Source organism: Cryptomeria japonica, chromosome 5 (assembly GCF_030272615.1).
Source record: "Cryptomeria japonica chromosome 5, Sugi_1.0, whole genome shotgun sequence".
Classification (NCBI taxonomy): domain Eukaryota; kingdom Viridiplantae; phylum Streptophyta; class Pinopsida; order Cupressales; family Cupressaceae; genus Cryptomeria; species Cryptomeria japonica.
In genome coordinates this window covers 738,210,723-738,232,360 of record NC_081409.1, presented here as the reverse complement: position 1 = coordinate 738,232,360, position 21,638 = coordinate 738,210,723, and the positions used below count along the sequence as shown (strand labels likewise).

The 21,638-nt window shown below is 31.0% G+C and overlaps 2 protein-coding genes across 2 annotated transcripts; both read left to right on the top strand.

Moving 5' to 3' along the window:
• The first annotated feature begins 7,227 nt into the window (after positions 1–7,227).
• LOC131028788 (ankyrin repeat-containing protein NPR4) lies at positions 7,228–10,047 on the top strand. Its single transcript, XM_057959136.2, has 3 exons — positions 7,228–7,727; positions 8,320–8,801; positions 9,055–10,047. Exons 1-3 carry the CDS (start codon positions 7,265–7,267, stop codon positions 9,925–9,927), a joined length of 1,818 nt encoding a protein of 605 aa, XP_057815119.1. The 5' UTR covers positions 7,228–7,264; the 3' UTR covers positions 9,928–10,047.
• Positions 10,048–14,507: 4,460 nt separating this feature from the next.
• Positions 14,508–16,912, top strand: LOC131028795 (ankyrin repeat-containing protein At5g02620). The gene is made up of 3 exons (XM_057959143.2): positions 14,508–14,984; positions 15,308–15,789; positions 16,001–16,912. Exons 1-3 carry the CDS (start codon positions 14,522–14,524, stop codon positions 16,871–16,873), a joined length of 1,818 nt encoding a protein of 605 aa, XP_057815126.2. The 5' UTR covers positions 14,508–14,521; the 3' UTR covers positions 16,874–16,912.
• The last annotated feature ends 4,726 nt before the right edge of the window (positions 16,913–21,638 follow it).

Sequence of the window (21,638 nt, the reverse complement as noted above, 5' to 3'; positions counted from 1 at the left end):
TTTTTATAACCAAAACCTCCAACATATTTAGTACTCAATCAGTAATGGTTTCATTTTTCCAAACTGCAATGTTTTACAGTCCAAATTGTTATTATTTTATACACTCCAAACTGCGATGTTTTAGAAATCAGATTTACAATGTATTATAAACCAAATTGCACTGTATCTTAATCGGATTTGGAATGTGATATAAATCAGATTTGGAACATAGTATAAATCAGATTTATGGATAAATTGCTTTAAAATTTCGAAGTTGTTTAGAAATGATTTTAGAGACCTTCCGGGCAAGGGTATTTGCTGTCAAAAACATGGTGCATAGAGAAAGCAATGAATAAAATCTGCAACACATGGTATCATGAAAAAGGCTGTAAATTGTCTAAAATTTGCGCCACATGGTAGCATACAGAAGGCTGCAAATTGTTTGAAATCTGCAAAACATGGTAGCATAAAGAAGTCTACATTTTGTTTAACAAAATGTCAATGTGGAAGGACAAACAAAGGCCATGATCTGTTTGAGAAAATGCCGATTTATAAAAGCATTGATTGAAAAAGTGTTAGAGAACGAGAATCAGATAAATGAAGAGGACAAAGGGATGTCGCATTAGGCATGTCAAATGTCGATGAAGGATCCTACTCAAAGATTCAAGAACTGTGATCCAACATCATACAATGGAGTCTATTCTCTATGAAATGCAAATAAACAACTACACTAGGTATTCACAAGACACTTCACTCCATTGTTCTTCTATCAATCAAGATCTTGTCTTTGCTTTCAGATTTTTCAAGCTAAATTGTTTGCTTTCAGATTTTTCAAGCTAAATTGTACAAGAAGCTATGGAAGAACGGGACTGGATGGAAGATTGATCAAATAACAAATTTCTTTCACAAATCAACCCAACATTAAGGTGCGAGAGAGAGGCTTATGTGAGGACGAGTATAGGTTTAAATAGATATCTTCATGAAGAAAGTAAGTTGTGGAAGAAATGTAGGATTAAAGAAGGTAGTTAGAGATAAATGTTGTTTATCCCACATTCAAACTTTTTGGGTTTTGTGAGTTCGAGGTAGGTTTGGTCTTCATCCAAACTTTGTCTGTTTGAATGTTGATGCACTGTATGTTGTTTTCCTTGGCCTTGCATAATTATTGAATGGTCTTATGTTCTAAACTTTTTGTCCTAGCAATTGCTTGGAAGTTTCTTAAATCCTTTTTACATATTTTGGAATAGAACATAGCTGGTAACCAATGTTTCCATAATAGGTATCGCTTGAGTCAATCTGGAAACATTTTACTTTGGAAATCACGGTTCCGTAATTACTTTCATTCATGAAGATACTATGTTTTCATTCTTTGCATTCATGTCTTATTTTTGCCACAGGGCTCATTACAGCATGTAACCTTGTTTACACCGGCTCTTACTCATGGCATTTCCTTTTTGGTTTTCACCTCGCTGGTGGGCGATGGGCGTGAGAGGGGGTGGTTGTCGTCCCTTTTGTGTGGGGAAACCACCACGCTAGTGTGGCCCCTCCCATGCATGATGGGGACTCGCCCATCTACATGGGGAAACCACTTAGGGTGGAGACCTCCCATGTAGCGTGGGGAGACCTCCCATGTAGCGTGGGGAGACCTCCCACCTGCGTGGGGTGAGGAAAGGCTTCCACACCAGGGCGGTAGGCTCTATTCCCCCTGCCCAGCCTTCTCTTTTTTCGCAGACACGGTGGCTTGACCCCAGCCAATCGAAATTCATGCCCAGACAAAAGTATTAGTATGATATTATGTTTACAGGTTATTATTAGATTTTATGGTTCTTGCCTTAATATTTAAATTTATAGTCCAATGTTTTGGATGCATATTTCGATATTAGGGGTCTGCCAATTTACTGTTATTCATATTGCATTGTTCTGATGGGCGTATAATATTTCATTCTGTAATAATATTCTGGTTGCTGTGCTATTTAGTTTTAGGGTTTCTGTTTTAATTTTTTTTTAGTTTTAGGGTTTCTGTTTGAATTTTTGTTAAGTATTATGTTGGAACCATTGCTTACTAAATGATGATACTTGGGATTGCTTGAATTACATATTAGGAAATGAATATTTTTAGGGCTACGGTTTGTTTTATATAGTAATTTGTTTAAAATGGTTTGTGTGTGTTGAGATTCTTATTAGTACTTGCTGTTAGGTAATACTCTTGTAATGATTTTTTTTTTTGTTATGCTTAAATAGTTATTAAAAAAAATTATTTTGACCAATCATAAACAAATATTTTTCTTTCTTTTAACTTTTTAAATTTATTTTAAAGTATACATGCATATTTGTTAACTTTATAATTAAAAATATATATTTCTCTTGAAAATGATTGGCTAATATTGTTTTCCCTATTATACATGAGTTTACTTTACTTCAATTTAATTTTTTTATTTTACAATTTTTGAAAAATAATTTTAATTTATTTACATTGTTTATTCAAAAATTACTATTATTTATAGTTATTTTTTAAAAATTCAAAACTAAAATAAGATAAATATTTAATAAATAAAAAGGTTGTTTATATAGGAATAAAATATTTTTTAATTTTATCACATGGATCTAAAACATTTTATCATATATAATCTTTTATTTAATTTATATATTATGCTTTCCTCTGTCCCAAAAATTAAGATTGAAGCATTCTTTAAAAAAATATTAAATAGAATTATAATATTTTTTTTAAAATTAAAATTATAAATTATTTCAAAATAATAACAAAAATACATTATATAAGATAATATAATAATAATAAAATATTATAGCAATTAAAATTACAATATTATTATACCATCTTATATTATATTTCTATTAATATTAAATTATTTTTAATATATCACATATTTTTATTATTATTATAATATTTTAAAATTAGTATAAAATTATTATTATTATATTACTATTTTAGAAAAAATTAAATATAAAAATATATCACTTATTCTTTAATTTTTTTTTTTTTTAAATATAACTTTCCAAAGACATTTCTTTTATGTACGTATTATATTTGTTAAGTTGATAGAATCAATATAATTGATAATTATAAATAATATAAATTAGATTGAATCTAACCTCCTAGGTATCATGTAATTTGTAATCAAACAATATTAGGTTAATGGTAAAGTGATTAATATTCTGTATTTTTTACAAGAAATATATTATTAGTTTTAAAGTTAATTCATGTTGAATCATAGAATTAAACATGTTTAAATAATTTTAATTGGAACTTTATATAGGTATATTTATTTAAAGCTATTATTGTTATTTTAATTGTTCCTTATTATTATGATTTAAACAGTATCCTAAAGATTTAAGGTTATTGAAATTATCTTTTTTATTGTTAATTGAATTCAAACCCTTGATTTATAAAGTTAATATGTATTTCCTAGACACATTTAGCACCATTAATTATTCATTGTTTTGGCAAGGTTCGTCAACTTATAACTATATATAAGTTACATTATTAATGATAAAATATTTCAAAGAACACCTATATTTTTCTAGTCTCTATTGTTCTAGTCTCTATGTCATATTTTATAAGTATTAAAAGGTCTTTGAGAAGATTTACATTTACTTTAAGTAACGCAAGGCATCTTTAAAACAATGGTAGATAGAGTGATTTATATTTTAGTTTCCTTCATTTGGAAAAGGAATATTGGTACTATAATAAGTCAAGCTATTTCATAGGGTTAATTAGATACCTTAACTTATATCGGCTAATGGAATATTGATATATATATTGTAGATATGGTAGTTAAATTGACTAATGAGAATATAAATATAGAAACTATGCACAATGATTCGTGTTTCCCTTAGTCTCACAAGTGGCAAATCTACTGAGGGGAAACCTTATGTTATTTATCGATGATAATGGAGGACCTAGGTGGTAATATATTCTTAATATCCTTTCTATGACATAGACTCTAATTAGATCTAATTAGAATTATTAGGGATTATAGATGATAAAGGTTTGATAAGTAGAAGGAAATTTGTCTAAAGAAAAAGATATTCTACATTCTAACTTTGCAAAGACAACTGGTTAAAAGTGATGAAATTATTATTTTGATTCTAGTAGTTTCTTGGATTTTATGTCTAGGATTATACTCTAAGAATCTTTGATGTTTTTAAAGTAGCTCCTATTAATAGTGAAATATAGTGTTCAAGATTTATAATTTTATTATCATATAGTGATAGCTAAAGGTTATCTTGAGTTTATTTGCAATTTGATTCTTTAGTTGAACATGCTAACATATAGATATATAAAGATTGTTCTTTTACTTTCTTATAAGAAATGGTACCTATCCATTACTATTCACCTCATATAATAATGGATGTTTACTTGTCATGATGCTTTGTGTGACTCAACATTTTATTGATTCAAGAAAAGATTAGTAATTAAGATATTGTTTCTTGATTATCTTATGGATGGTATGAGCATGGAAGCCCTTGCAAGATAAGTAGTATTAGCATAATACCTACTTTATCTTTATATATAGAGATATAGAAGAGAATGGGATTACCTATTATTTCATCCCTGTTTCATTTCTGCAAGTGGCAATTGATGAGAAGAGTTACTTACCTGCTCTTAAAAATTCATATGATCTTCTTTTTTATGATGGGCCCCAAGACTTTAGGTCTCACTCTTCTAGGTTGTTTGATCTTGCGACTCCTTTCTAAAGCCATGTCTTTAGCCTTGTGATTTTAATGGTAGATTGATATATGATTGATCTAGTTTAAAGTAATACTATGATTTATCTTGCCTATCATGTATGTAGCATTTGATAGATATGATATTGTACATTAGTGGTCGAGCCAAGTACTTAATAGGGAAGAGAAAACTCAGAAATGAAGCAACGTGTTTGTTAATTGAGTAATGTTTAAATTAGAATCATTACTATTCTTAATTTTAGTTGAAGGTTATAATGAATATAATCATAATCTCTTTTAATAATTATGTAGTATGTTGTTGTATTAAAAAAAAAATGTTGCTACTTCTTAGTGATGTTCACATGAGTAAGAAGTGGGTATTACACTTTATAGTAACACAATTTTAAAATAATTAGAGGCACTATAATAGATCATCCATGGATTGCACATAAATCTAAGCACCTATATCCTTATTTGTTAATATCAATACATTCTTTAGTATTGTAGTGATGATGAACTAAAGATTTATCTAACTAAAGTATATGTTAATTGCTTTAATTAATATTTTAACCTTAATAATTTAAACAATTTTATTGTATTTTTTTGTAATATAAAAACTTGTGTTTTATAGGTATTAGTATCTCTACCTTTATAGAATGAATTATGACATTATGAGAGAACAAACATCTAAATTAGTTTTCATCCTTTGTATTAGTATCTCAAAGTTGGCAAGAAGCCAAATTTAACCCAACAACATCTCCAAGGAGTTTAAACCTTGATAGATGGTGTACTTAAAAGGTATATCATCATCCTCACCAATTAAAATACAATCATTAAATATTTTAATTTATATTGTAAGAAAACAAACACTCCTTTTATTTTTATATCTATAAAAACATGTGTGTACACAAATCTATATTGCACATTCGAATGTTACCAATAGTTGGATATAATTTTTAATGATGCATATATTTATTTAAAATTGTATATGATTTAGCAAATTTCATATAATTTTACATTTTCCATTAACTAATATTTACCCAACATTTAAACTCACCTTTTAAAATGTCAAAACATATTTGATAGAATGCATATATAACATCTACATTTATTTCAACTTTCTTATTTTTTGTTTGTCAATTTATTTACCTTTTTTGTCATACATAATCTCTAATGTATAAGTATTACAATTAAATTTTAAAAGATTATTATAAAATTAAAGAATATGCATAATATCAAGAATGGTTGTAATTCAATTGATTGAGTTTAATAATGTGGATGCTATATTTCTTGATTACACATTTATTAGAGTCCAAATTTATTGAAAGTATAATTAGACCAACACAAAGTAAATCCCTTATTCACAATAACTTGATTAAAAAATAATTTTCAATTTCAAACATTTTTAATAATTATATAAATGAAACAATTATATACCAATAATCTAATTATTTTTATATAAAAATTACGATAGATCAAATAAAGATTCTAAAATATAAGTGACGGCATATTTAATAGTTTTCCATATTATTTGAGAATATATAGAGAAAAAGAAATAAAGAAAGTTCGACTCATGGCAATGACAATGGCGTTGGAAAATGTAACAGAGCATTACTCTTTATTTATTCTCCTATAGTTAAAGAAAGCAGAGTACAGGCGCAGGAAATGAAAAAGCAAAACAAAATATTCCAGACGAGAACAAAGGTGAAGGGCATTTCGATTTTTGCATGGAAAGCATTTATTCATTTTAGGCCATCACCCAGACAAATACTAATTCAAAGAATAAACTGTGCAATTAGTGAGTTGCTTTTTCATATTCTTTTCTGGACTGGGAAGACATTTTATCGTAGGAGGAGGAATATTGCTTTATGGTCTTTGACCATCTTCAGCATTTAGTGTGGGACATCTACCATCACTTTAAGAGTATCTACATTGAGAGGGTTGCATGGCATTTACTCTTCTTCTCTGATGCGAAGGATTTTTTTTAAACATGAAATCTTTTATTTCTCACATTTTAGAGAGCATATTTTATTTCCATTTAGGTTCTTCTCTTCATTACGAGGCACATTCTACTTGAGGAATGTAGTGATATATATTTATTCTTAGCTGGGAAGTTGGTTACGACAAAATTGTTGGAAATTTGAAATTCAGTTTATTCATCCTCCGATTTTGTATGATACTATAATTGGCATTTCAGCATTACAATAAAGATGATTAAATACAAATAGATATCACTAAAATTGGAAAGAGTAAGGCACATTTAATAGTTTTCCACATAATTTGGGAATATTTAAAGAAAGAAAAATAAAGAAAGTTTAACTCAACAACGACATTGCAAAATGTAGCAGAGCATTTCTCTTTATTTATCCTCCTATTAGTAAAGAAAACAGAGTACAGGAACAGGAAAAAAAGAATAAGAAAAAGAAATTCTTCCAGACGAGAACAAAGTGATAGGGGAATCGCTTTTACGGACTGCATGGAAAACATGTCTTGCTTAATAATGTAAGGAGGCTTCAGAGACAAGGTGGATGACATTTTATAACAGACTCACCAGTTTATGAGAGAGCGAGGAAGCAAGATTGGAAAAAAAAAACACTTGAGAATGATGAATGGTAACGTTTTCATTGCAGCCAAAGATGGCAATATCGATGCTATTAAGAAATTGCATGGGCAAAACCCTTGCCAACTGAAGGAAGTTACTTATGAAGACAACACTGCCCTGCACATCGCTGCGAGGGAAGGACATTTGGAGGTGGTTAAATGGATTCTTCAAAATGTTAAAGACTGTTGTATGTCTCGAGCTCGCAATGCTGATCTCAATACACCGCTGCACGAAGCTGCTAAGAGGGGAAATGCTGACATAATTAGAACTCTTCTTCGCTACAACAAGTGTGCAGCCAGTAAACGCAATCAGTTTGGAGAGTCAGCTCTGTTAATAGCTTCAGAGCACGGTCACGTGGAAGCAGTTAGGGTTTTGGTGGAAGCCACGCCCTTATATATCATCATCTGGCCAAGGGAGAACCACCAAACTTGCCTTCATGTTGCTGCTTATGGAGGGCATTTAGGTAACCCTCGCCTTCAAGTCTATTCTGGGATTCCCATTTTTTAGTGTACATAATGCACTTCTGATATCACTCTTTCTTTTGAGTGTAGAATAATGTGGTCTTATTAGATATGTTCTATTTGATCACATTATGTCTCTCCTTGTAATGGGTGTAACATGCTAATGTCACTCTAGCTTTATTTCTTTATCAGGGAGGATTCTAAAAACTGTTAGTATAGCATTATGTCTGTGTGGTTTAGTAGTAGTATAGCCAATTTTAATATTGATCTGTCAATCATAGATTCTAGATTTGCTTAAAAAATTAAAGAATTGATATTTTTTAGTCAATATATAATTTTCTAAAATCCGTTTCATTAAAAAAAAAAGTAGTTTCAAATTCTAGTAGGTGTCTTTGGGTGTGTCTCAATTTCTTTTATACCAGATAGAAAGTTTTTTTTGTTGCGTGTGAAGCACCATTCCTTACCTCAATTACTATGATTTCAATTTTCATGTATTGCCTTTGCCTTAATCTTAATTTTTGTTGTATTCCCTTTTTATCTTTGTTTGCTTGCCTTTATTTTCTATCGATTGATTTTAATATTATTGTGTTGCAGTGATAGTAAAGTTGATACTTCAAAGGCCTAGTTTCTGCAATATTTTGCACCTCATTGTGCTTATGCGTGATGTCCATGGTTGCACTCCATTGCATTCTGCTGTTCATGGGGGGAATGCAAATATTGTGAGAGAAATTGCAAACACAAAATTTAGCTGCAGGTTATGTATTAATTGGTTTGACAAGAGGTTAATGACAAAGAAGGATATGTTTGGAAGGTGTGCAGTACATTTAGCAGCAATCAAGGGCGATCAAGAGATGATAGATAATTTTCTTTCAGAAATGCCATATTGTACCGAAATTCGTAGTAGAGATCTTAAAACTGCTCTACACTTTGCTGTGGAGAACAATCAATTTGAGATAGTGAAGAAGCTACTCCCGCAAGACAAGATAGAAGAAATGGCAGAACTAGTGAGATATGACCGAGACATTTCTGGAAATACACTGCTACACTTGGCCATCATCAATGGAGGGGATCCAGAGGTTGGCAATTATATATATAGATTGTTTTTCCTTTTTTCTTTTGCATTCTACTGTAATGAACTTGAAGACTCTAGTTGCCTTTTTCTTATCAAATTTCTTGAATTCGAAATAGGAGTTGACATTAATAGGGAAATGAGAGCATTGTTATAGAGACCATAAACATAGATCAGTTTAAATTCCGGAAATGTATAAATGTATGCTATTTTTTATGAAAATTATTAATTAAGATGAATATTCCTTGTTTATTGTGCAGCTTGTAGAATATATTTTACCATTTGTAAATGTGAACGCCATCAATAATGACGGACTAAGAGCAATTGACAAAGCTCCTCTTGCAACATTTCAAAATGAACCCTGCTTTACTAAGATCACATGGATTGTCGAAGAGGCCGGAGGATCTAGAAGTTTCATAGGAAATTCCAGACATTCGAATTCAGTGGATTTCAAACAAGAGAGCAATGGAATTCATAAAATCATGGATGTGGACACACTGGTGGCGTCGCTCATTGCCACCATCACATTTGCAGCCATTTTTACTGTACCAGGAGGAACTTACAATAATGACAGTGGAACTGGCGGTAAGAGTGCACGAGCTGCTACTGCACATGGACACAGTGGAGATGTCTCCACAAATAACGGAATTGCTCGTCTGACATTGAACACTCTTTTCCAAGTGTTCTTGTTCTCTGATAGCCTTGCCATGTTTGCCTCCCTCACAGTTGTTATTGCCTGGTTATTTCGAGAACGGTTACAAACAAAGCTTATTGCAGATCGTTCATTATTAGCCAATTTAACAGTTGTGAGCTTGGGGACTTCTGTAGTTTCCACCGGACTTGCATTCTTGAGCGCAACCATCCTAATCACAATACCCCCTTCTAAATATGCAGATGTAGAGAATAGTGGTAAATATAGATTACTGTTTTGGGGTGAGATATTGACAGCGTTTTCTGCACCAGCACTTTCGCTCATTTTCCTCTCAACTTTGTGGACTATTGAGTATCATTTCAAAGCTACAGTGGAATTCCGAGCCCGACTTAGAAAGCAACTTAAAGAAGCCCTCATCTATATAATTCCACCTTTTGCTATTGTATTGGGAATTATTATTGGAATTCCGAGCCCAAATTAGAAAGCAACTTAAAGAAGCCCTCATCTATATAATTTCACCTTTTACTATTGTATTGTGAATTATTGTTCGTTATGGATTTACTAAATTTTGAGAAAACAATGGACAATATGTTTTGTGTAACGCTTCATTTTTCTCCTGCAAATTGTGTTTTTAGAATTGTTTCAAAGAATTTATATTTCTTATATCATATATCCTTCAATTTGCATTCTTTGAAATTATATATACTAACATTAATGTAAATTAATAATAATCTAATTGTATTAGTGTACTATAGGCTGTGAAATCGATTAAGTTTTAGTAGCATCCTTTTTATTATCAGAGTTGAAAAATAAAGTCTGGAACTGTAATTAGACTATCAATCTGGGACTCGGGTACATTTATAAAGACGAAAACGTTATACTATAACAGTCTAAGAAGATGGTGCTTCAAGGAATCTTTTACAATTAGAAGTGGATTGCACTGTTGGGGTGGATGGAGATATGAACACACACAATGAGAAACATATGCAGAAACATACACATATATTGTTCGAGCGTATAGCATACCATCTTCATTAATCTATTGATAAAGATCTTATACATGCTTTGAATGCTACAGCATTCATGATGACCTAATACCTCTGATGAGTAATCCATTATAAGTGCTTTCTTATATATAGTTCTTAGACAATTCAAGAGGATACTGAAACAGTACTTCATACAATATAAAACTATTTGGTCTAATTTTATTAATTTCTAAGAAAAAAATATTCTTAGGCTGTTCATATATTAATTTTCCACAATTCATCAAAGTTATTGATAATAGTTTATAATTTTCATTGTGTATATTTTTTTGGATCAATATTCTAGATCACATTATGTGGTTCATCATCAAGATAATAGAAAGCTTAAGAAATACAAATATAGACTGTTCCAGATGTTTGGAGTCTTGAAAGGGAAAGAACAGAAAGCTAATGACATACACAACTAGTGAGGAGAGACAAACAAAAGAATAAAAAATAAAAACAAACAAGCACTCAATTCAGAAAAGAAGACAAGTAGACATTAAATACAATGCTAAGCAAAAGAGTTAGAATAAGAAAAAACTAGAATATCAAAGATAAAAAAGAAACTAAACAATAGTAAAGAAAAAGAATAAACAATCAAAAGATCAAGAAAAATACTAATATTAAAAATAATGAATTTAAAAAAAATCAAGATAAAGATATATATATATATATGTGTGTGTGTACATACATATATATATGTACGTATATATACATACATATATGTACATATATATACATATATATATGTACATATATGTACACACACATACACATATATATATGCATATACATACATATATATATATATGTATGTATATACATACATATGTATGTATGTATGTATACACACACACACACACATATAACACACACACATACACATATAAGAATGAGAAAATTAAATAAATAAACAATTAAAAACAAAGGTCAAAGAAATAAAAAACAAAAAAACAATGACTAATCAAAGAAAAAATAATAGAAAAAAAAACATAAGAACAAAGTAAATAATACAACTAAACATAAGAAAAATATACATATTAGTAATACAATATAATTTTGTATATTAGTAATATGTATTAGAACTGAAGAAGAAAAGAAATATAAAGCTATTACAAACCAAAAGATGCTAGCTAATAATACCAAATACATTAGTAATAAAAGAAAATCATATAAGAGAAAAGAACATAAGAAAGAAAAGAAAGAAATTAATAAAAATAAAAAAGAAAGCAACATAAACACTTATTGCAGTAAAGAAAAAATTACATACATAAAGACAAGAATATTAGAATAAAATATAAGACAAAGAAAAATATTGGTATTAAAATTCATTAGAATCCAAAGATTTATAATAGGTAATATGGAAAAAAAAAAATAGAAAGAAAGAGAGAGGGATACAAAAATAATAATAAGAAGAAAAATCAAAAGAAACTAAGATGAAGAGAGTGAGAAAGAAAGAGGGAGAAGGACAAAGACAAAGACACTAAAAAAAAGGAGGAAAGTGAAAGAATCAATCACAAGGTGGTTTATGTCTAAGGAAAGGTGACAAAGGTTGCTAGGAGGGACTAAGACTCCAATTTTCATCCTGATTAAGGTTGTAAGGGTCATTGCTAATTTCAATAGTCTATTTAAGCTTACGCTTGAAATATTTATCTTCCCTAGGAAATATTTGTATTCTCTCCAAACAAACGTGGTGCTTGGTTGAAGAAGAGTGATCACAAAGGTATATTTGAAGACTCGGTCATGTTTAATGTCAACACTATGGTCCTTGCTTCTAGTGTTTTAATTAATATTTTAATCTTAATAATTTGAACACTATCATTCTATTTTTCTTTTAATAGAAAAGAAATGTGTTTTATAAGTATCAATATCTCTACTTTTGTAAAATAGATTACAACATTATTAGTGAACAAACATATAAATTAGATGTCATCTTTTGGTTAAGCTATCACAAGTAAGGGGTTTAATATATCAAAGTTGTAAAGAGACAAATTTGACCCAATCTTGATAGATGGTGCACTTAAAAAATACATCATTATCTTCACCAATTAAAATACAATCCTAAAATATTTTAATTAATTGTTGTAAGAAAATCAGCACTCTTTTTATTTTTATATCTATGTAAACATGCATGTACTTAGACTCTATCATATTTATTTCAAAGAAAAAATATCATGTGCAAATCTATATTCCACATTAGAATGTTACCATTAGTTGGATATAATTATGAATGATGTATATATTTATTTAAAATTATATACAATTTAACAAATTTTATATAATTTTATATTTTTTCATTAACTAATATTTATTCAACATTTAAAATCTCCTTTTAACATGTTAAAACATATTTAATAGAATGTTTATGACATCTAGATTTATTTCAACATTTTAAATTTTGTGTTTATCAATATTTTAACCTTTTTTCTTATGCATAATCTCTAAGGTATAAATATTCTAATTAAATTTTAAAACATTTTTTATAAAATTAAAAGAATATGTATAATATTAAGAATGATTGTAATTCATTTGATTGAATTTAAAAATGAAGATGTTATGTTTCTTAAATATGTCATTTATTACAATCCAAATTTATTGAAAGTGTGATTAGACCAATTCAAATTAAATGACTTACTCACAATTACTTAATTAAAAAAAAAAATTTAATTTAAATATTTTTAATAATTATATAAATAAAATAATTATATCCAGATAATCTAATTACTTTAATATAAACATTACAGTGCATAAAATAAATATTATCAAATATAAATGAAGGCATATTTAATAGTTTTCCATATGATTTGAGAATATTGAAATAAAGAGAAATAAAGAAAGTTCAACTCATGGCAAAGACAATGGCGTTGGAAAATGTAACAGAGCATTACTCTTTATTTATTCTCCATTTTGGTAAAGAAAGCATCGTACAGTAAATAAAAAAGCAAAATAAATTATTCCAGACGAGAACGAAGTTACAGGGTATTTGGGTTTTATTGACTGCATTTATTCATTTTACATTTTACTTATTGAAAAATTATGTCTCATTCTTGTGATTCCAATATGCCAGACAAAGACTAATTCAAAGAATGAACTGTCCAAACACAATTACAAATCATTTGGAGGGATTATCATTGAGTTCCTTTTCTCATATTCTTTTCCGGAATGGGAAGATTTGGATATATTTTATTTTAAGGGGATGAATGTTGTTTGATTGTCTTTGATCATACATATCTATCATTACTGTAAGAGTTTCTATATTGAGTGGGGTTGCATGGGTTGCATAGTATTTATACTACTTTTATCGTATGAGAAGAACATTTTTTACACAGAGAATCTATTATTTATCATTTCTCACATGTATGAAGTACTTTTTTCTTTTCTTTTCTTTATTATGAAGTACATTGTATTTGAATATCTTATCGAACCAAATTGTTCTGACCTAATTTTTTTCAGGTAAACTATACTTAAAGAGGTATTGATGTATAATTATTTTTAGATGGTGAGTTGGTCTTTCCAAGATTGTTGAGAAATTTGTATATTTTTTTTCACTCAAATGATTGAAATTAAATTTATTCATTTCTCCTTTGAATACTCACCCTTTGATCAATGATAATCATCTTTAACCTCCAATTTCGTATGATACTATAATTAACATTTCAACATTACAGTAATTATTATTAAATAAAAATAGATAATTAAAATTGGAAAGAGCAAGACACATTTAATAGTTTTCCACATAATCTGAGAATATTTAAAAGAAAGTTGAACTCAATAACGACATAGGAGAATGTAGGAGAGCATTTCTCTTTATTTATCCTCTTACTAGTAAAGAAAGCAGAGTACAGCAACAGGAAAAAAGAAAAAGAAAAAGAAATTCGTCCAGAGGAGAACAAAGTGAAAGGGGACTTTGCTTTTACAGACTGCATGGAAAATATGTCTTGCTTAATAATGTAAGGAGGCTTCAGAGACAAGATGGATGACATGTTATAACAGACTCACTAGTTTATGAGAGAGAGAGGAAGCCAGATTGGAAAAAAAAAACACTTGAGAATGATGAATGCTAATGTTTTCATTGCAGCCAAATATGGTAATATCGATGCTATTAAGAAAATGCACGGGCAAAACCCTGGACAACTGAAGGAAGTTACTTATGAAAACAACACTGTCCTGCACATCGCTGCGAGGGAAGGACATTTGGAGGTTGTTAAATGGATTCTTCAAAATGTTAGAGACTGTTGTATGTCTGGAGCTCGCAATTCTGATCTCAATACGCCGCTGCACGAAGGTTCTAAGAGGGGAAATGCTGAGATAATTACTACTCTTCTTCGCTACAACAAGTGTGCAGCCACTAAACGCAATCAGTTAGGAGAGTCAGCTCTGTTAATAGCTTCAGAGCATGGTCACGTGGAAGCAGTTAGGGTTTTGGTGGAAAAGACCCCGTTACATATCATCCTCTGGCCAAGGGAGGACCACCAAACTTGCCTTCATGTCGCTTCTTATGGAGGGCATTTAGGTAACCCTCACTTTCAAGTCTATTCTGGGATTCTTATTTTTCAGTCTACTTAATGCACTCCTGATATCACTCATTCTTTTGAGTGTAGATTAATGTTGTCTTATTAGATATGTTGTATTCTAGTAGGTGTCTTTGGGTATGTCTTAATTTCTTTTCCACTACTAGAAAGTTTTTTTGTTTTTGCATGTGAAGCAACATTTCTAATCTCAATTACAATGATCACAACTTGCATTCATAATCTTAATTTTTGTTGTATTCTCTTTTTATTTTTGGTTGCTTGCCTTTATTTTCTATCAATTGATTTTAATATTAATGTGTTGCAGAGATAGTAAAGTTGATAATTCTGAGGCCTAGTTTCTGCAACATTTTGCAGCTCATTATGCTTATGCGTGATATCCATGGTGCCACACCATTGCATTCTGCTGTTCATGGGGGGAATGCAAATATTGTGAGTGAAATTGCAAACACAAAATTAAGTTGGAGATTTTGTATGAATTGGTTTGACAAGAGGTTAATGACAAAGAAGGATAAGTTTGGAAGGTGTGCAGTACATTTAGCAGCAATCAAGGGTGATGAGGAGATAATGAATGAATTCCTTTCAAGAATGCCTTATTGTACCGAAATTCGTAGTACAGATCTTAAAACTGCTCTACACTTTGCTGTAGAACATAATCAATTTGAGATGGTGAAGAAGCTGCTCCCTCAAAACAAGATAGAAGAAATGTCAGAAATAGTGAGATATGACCGAGACATTTCTGGAAATACAGTGCTACACTTGGCCATCTCCAATGGAGGGGATCCAGAGGTTGGGAATTATATATATCTAGATTTCTTTTCCTAATTATTTGTTCGTCTTTTCGTTTCAACTGTAATGAATTTGAAGATTCTTTTTGCCCTTTTCTTACGAAATTTCTTAAATTCAGAATAGAAGATAGAATTAGTAGTAAAACAATAACATTCTCATAGGTAACACAAACATAAATTACTAAGATGATTATTCCTTGTTTATTGTGCAGCTTGTAGAATATCTTTTACCATTTGTAAATGTGAACACCATCAATAATGAAGGACTTAGAGCAATTGACAAAGCTGATCCTGCAGCTTTTGACAATGAATTCAAGTTCACCAGGATCGCAGGGATTGTCGAAGAGGTCGGAGGATCTCGAAGTTTTATAGGAAATTTCAGACCACCTAATTCAATGGATTTCAAACAAGGAAGTAATGGAGATGAAAAAATCATGGATGTGGACACACTGGTGGCATCACTCATTGCCACAATCACATTTGCAGCCATTTTTACTGTACCAGGAGGAACTGACAATAATGACAGTGGAACTGGCGGTAAGAGCGGACGAGTTGTCGCTACACATAAACCTAGTGGAGATATCTCTATAAATAGTGGAATTGCTCGAATGACATTGGACACTATTTTTCAAGTGTTCTTGTTCTCTGATAGCCTTGCCATGTTTGCGTCCCTCACAGTTGTTATTGCCTGGTTATTTCGAGAACGGTTACAAACAAAGCTGATTGCAGATCGTTCATTATTAGCCAATTTATCAGCTTTGAGCTTGGGGACTTCCGTAGTCTCCACTGGACTTGCATTCTTGAGTGCAACCATCCTACTCACAATACCCTCTAAATCTCAACAAAAGGAGAATTCTCATAAATATGACTTGTTGTTATGGGGTGAAATATTCACAGCGTTTTCTACACCACTACTTTCGGTCATTTTCCTGTCAACTTTGTGGGCTATTGAGTATCACTTCAAAGCTACAGTGGAAATCCGAGCCCGACTTAGGAAGCAACTTAAAGAAGCCCTCATCTATATGATTCCACCTTTTGCTATTGTATTGGGAATTATTATTGGTTATGGATTTACTAAATTTTGATAGAACTGTGGACAATATATTTTCTGTAACTCTTCATTTTTCCCCTTCTGAAAATTCTGATTTTAGAATTGTTTCAAAGAACGTATAATTCTCAAATCATTTGTTTCTCAAGTCATGTGTCATTCAATTTAATTTTTCTGAATTTATATTTACTAACAATAATGTAAATTAATTAATAATCTTATTGTATCAATGTACTCATTAAATAATGGAGAGCAAGGCCTCATTTGTTATTTTTGAGTATTTTGTACTTAAAAGGAAAATCATATATATATATTTGTATTGAAAATGGTAGTTATTAAGGATTAGTTGTGTTATGCATTATGCATTGAAAGAAAAAGCTTCAGATTGTGCTCTTGCCATTATCTTGTATGATTGTTGTTGAGATGGTATTTGACATTTATTTCATGTATTTTAGTGGAAAGTTAACCTTATGTAATGTAGAGTAATCATGTAAGATTCATATTGTGTAAGGTCAGTCATCTCTCATTAACATTTCATCATTAAAAGATTCACGCTTACAGTTGGAAGTGGTTAATAGAACTTTCTTTATTTCTGGAACCTTGGTATCATTATATTGAAAGATATGAACTCTTCTTTTACAGATATCTTGTTAAAAAATATAATAATAAGATAGAAAGGGGATTAGTGTTCATTGATAGAATAATATTTTACTTATTTTTATGACACTTTGTTCTAAAAAGAAATGAGAAAAAAAAAAATGTTTATCAAGTTACATTTTCACAAAAGAACACAATAAATACATTTATGTTAGTATCCTTAAAATTATGACTTTACCTCCTAACTTAAACTCCCAATACCTACTAATTTAGTAAAGAAAGAATACCATGGTATTCCTTTATACATTACTCTATTGTTACTTTAGAATGGGTGAGTTAATGAATATTGTAGGTAAAGCATGATTCAAATTAAATGTAAAATATTACTTGTGTAAGTGAAGCCTTAGATGACATACAAGTTTGAAAGACAAAGGTTACCCCATAGTTAATTTCATTCTCAAACCAAGATAATATATAAACAAAAAATTAATTATTTATCTATTGTTTAGTCTCCATGAGCAATTGCACAAAATCTCTATTTTTGAAAAAAAATTATATTCGACATAAGGGATTCGATGCTTTGAGAATGGTGAGGTATGCAGGATAGAATACCTTCATCGCCACCTCCTCACAGGATTAGTTTAAACATTACTCCGCAGACTTTGAAAGTTCTTAGCAACCAAGAGCTTGATGAAGGTTGCTAAGTCGTAGTTATTGTCTAGGTATTCTCTGCTTCAACTGTAGATGAATATTTTATAACTGTGACCCTTCTGTTGGAAGTGGAAACACTCTGAGAGGGGGGGGGGGGGTGTGAATCAGAGTGTGACAAATTTTTAACAAGTTATACTTTTATGAACCTGACAAACTTTAATTCACAGTATGCATAAATGACTGAGACTTAACACCATGATGAAATACATTAATGAAGCATGAAATATACCATTGTTCCAACTAAAACACTTGATTCAGACCTTTAAAGAAAGGTATTAAATTTTTACACAAACTTGAAACATCTAAATGAGAACTTCACATATTACATTACATAAACTCAACAAAACAGAGTATAAAAAGAGAGATAAAATATGTTGTATCAGAGCATACACTAGTAAAACAGAATGAAACATGACAATGCATATAACACCATATTTTTCATGAGTGGAAAACCCTCTTGGGGTAGAAAAACCACTCGGAAGATCCCTTATATTAATTCAGAAAGAGCACCAACTCAGTTCACAAGTTTTAGAAACCACAAGGCCTCAAGGAGCACCAACCCCTCTTCTTATCAATGAATATTTCAACTCGAGCTACAACCACTGGTGATTTTATGCATGCATTTAATTCTTGCAGTCACAAAACCATCAGAGATTGGAGCGAGAATATTTTACCAGTCTGTACATATGAAAAATTTTGCACCAATATTCTTCAAGGATAAAATCAACACTATCCAATCTCTGAAAAAAATCTAGTTTCAAATCAATAAAGCCTCATATGCTCTGAACAATATGGTTTCAAATTAATAAACCCTGAACAATATGGTTTCACATCAATAAAGTCTCATAAACTCTGTAACAAAAATAGAGTATTGATTCTTAAGAAACCCTTCGGCTGTGACTGGTAAACTACTGCACTGTTTTTAAAATGTTATCACTTTATTCACACTTGTCTCACTGTATCTCACTGTTTTTTTTCTCACCTTCCCTGTTCTGAGAACAAACTGTTTTTATATATGCCAAAAACAACAGACAAGTCTTCATAAGAAACTCACGAAGTAGAGTTTCCAAAAACCCACGTTAGGGTTAAGAAAAACTGTTTTACGATACACAGTTACAGCAACTGTTTTCTTTTTCTTTTTCTATTTAAATAAAATAGATCTTCTTCAACTAAAACAACAAAAAAAAACTCTTTCATTTATTCATTTCCCAAAAACGGAATGAACAAAAAAAAATAATTTACCATAACTGTTTCGAAAAACCACCAGAGAGTAACAAGCTTTCTTCATTTCGTCCTTTAATTTGCTCTTGTAAAAGATAAAGTTGTAGATAATACCTGTCTTTGAAGACCATAGAAAACACCTGTAGAAAAGCGGTGACAGAATCCTCATAAACTTCATATTATTCCAACGAACAGAGTCAAGAATACTATCAATCGAAAGCTTTCACTGGACTGGTAAACATATCAAAAACCCATTTGCAAACTTCAAGGAAACGATCCACATTCTCAGCATAAGATACAGTGATAGCTAGGGTTTGAAGAATGTAGAGATGAAATGCAAACAATCAAACTTCTTTTCCAAGCTTAACCAAGACTAAGCATCCGTAACAAATGAAAAAGGAACTTATTTGAAGTCCATATCACGTTGCCCACCACGTGGATCATTATTCCCAAGTGACATAAGCGCTTAGTCAAATAACATATGCATTTACCTTTTACTGCCACGCAACCATTCATAATGCCACGATGTACACTTTTTGGCATCAAGGTCAAAACGGGGTCAACAAACTCCCCCTTTGTCCGTGATGACAAAAACCATATCAACAATGACCTAAACAGAATAGGCAATCTGGAAAACTGTAATCATCATAGAAAGATCAAGTGTCAAAAAAATGACACAATATGCTGCCCATAAAAACTGTTAATAAGAGTATGTCACTGAAGTATTAAGCTTATGTCCAAGAGAAAAATGTCAAAAACTGACGATACCAGAACCTGTGATGTAATGATATCAAAAGCCAAAAACTGTAGATACCAAAACCTGTTAGATACCAAAATCTGTGATGCAATGATAACCTGTATAGTACCAAGCCCATGATAACCTGTATAGTACCAAGCCCAAAAAAAAACTGTGCTGAGCAAACAATTGTCCCAAAATCAGAGCTGAATACCAAAACTGTCACATGAATACAAAAACTGTAACATCAAAACCTGTATAGCCTGAATCCCAAAACCAAAAACTGACCAAAATCTGAGCTGAGCAACCACTGAGCAAACAAGATATAGAGTACCAGATGAAACAATTTTCTCCCCCTTTTTGTCATCAAGGACAAAGAAACAGAACAACACATTGCTGCGCAGAAGAGAGCTATGCTCCCCCTTAATATGTGCAGGGACTAAGAATAGAAGACTAAGAAAAGACTCCCAACCGATCGCGAAGCCTCTCAAATGTGTCTTTAGATAAAGCTTTTGTAAATATATCAACAACTTGAGCTTGTGAAGGAACAAACACTAATTGAAACTCATTAGCCAACACCTGATCTCGTAGAAAATGGAGTTTAATGGCAACATGTTTAGTACGAGAGTGCATAATAGGATTTTTTGAAAGATCAATTGCACTAGTATTGTCACAATAGATTGAAATGGGCTTAATAGTAGAAATGCCCATATCAGTAATTTGATGAGACATCCATATCAGTTGTGTGCAACATGCAGTGGCTGCTATATATTCTGACTCTGCGGTGGACAGAGTGACACAATCTTGCTTTTTACTGTGCCAAGCAACAAGACAATCACCAAGAAAGAAGGCAGCTCCACTGGTGCTTTTACGATCATCTAGACAACCGGCCCAATCAGAATCAGTGAAGCCAACAAGAGTGAAGTCATTATTACGGGGATACCAAAGACCATAATCTAGTGTGCCTTGAACATATCTAAAGATTCGTTTTACAGCATTCAAATGAGATTGTTTAGGTGCAGATTGAAAGCGAGAGACTAGACATACTGCAAACATTAAATCTGGTCGAGATGCAGTTAAATATAATAGACTTCCTATCATTGACCTGTACTCAGATTGATTTACTGTAGGTGAGTCATCAGATTTGGTCAATTTACAGCCTGTTTCCATTGGAGTGCTGATTGGTTTACAATCTGCCATATTAAATTTTCTAATCATCTCTTTGGCATACTTAGTTTGTGACAAGAAGATACCTTGCTGAAGTTGTAACACTTGAAGACCAAGAAAGAAATTCAGTTCCCCAAACATAGACATTTCAAACTCAGATTCCATGATTTTAGAGAACTTTTTGGATAAAGAGTCATTATTACAGCCAAAAATGATATCATCTACATATATCACAACCACTAGGACATCATTACCTTCGAGTTTAACATATAAGTTGCTATCTACAGCACCTCTAGTGAATCCATTTGCTTTAAGATGATTATCCAGTCTAGAGTACCAAGCTCTTGGAGCCTGTTTAAGGCCATAAAGT

Coding starts and splice junctions, on each gene's coding strand:
- LOC131028788 (XM_057959136.2), top strand. CDS start 7,265: ATGATGAATGGTAACGTTTTCATTGCAGCCAAAGATGGCAATATCGAT. Junction 7,728..8,319: donor TGCTTATGGAGGGCATTTAG/GTAACCCTCGCC, acceptor ATTGTGTTGCAG/TGATAGTAAAGTTGATACTT. Junction 8,802..9,054: donor TCAATGGAGGGGATCCAGAG/GTTGGCAATTAT, acceptor TTTATTGTGCAG/CTTGTAGAATATATTTTACC.
- LOC131028795 (XM_057959143.2), top strand. CDS start 14,522: ATGATGAATGCTAATGTTTTCATTGCAGCCAAATATGGTAATATCGAT. Junction 14,985..15,307: donor TTCTTATGGAGGGCATTTAG/GTAACCCTCACT, acceptor AATGTGTTGCAG/AGATAGTAAAGTTGATAATT. Junction 15,790..16,000: donor CCAATGGAGGGGATCCAGAG/GTTGGGAATTAT, acceptor TTTATTGTGCAG/CTTGTAGAATATCTTTTACC.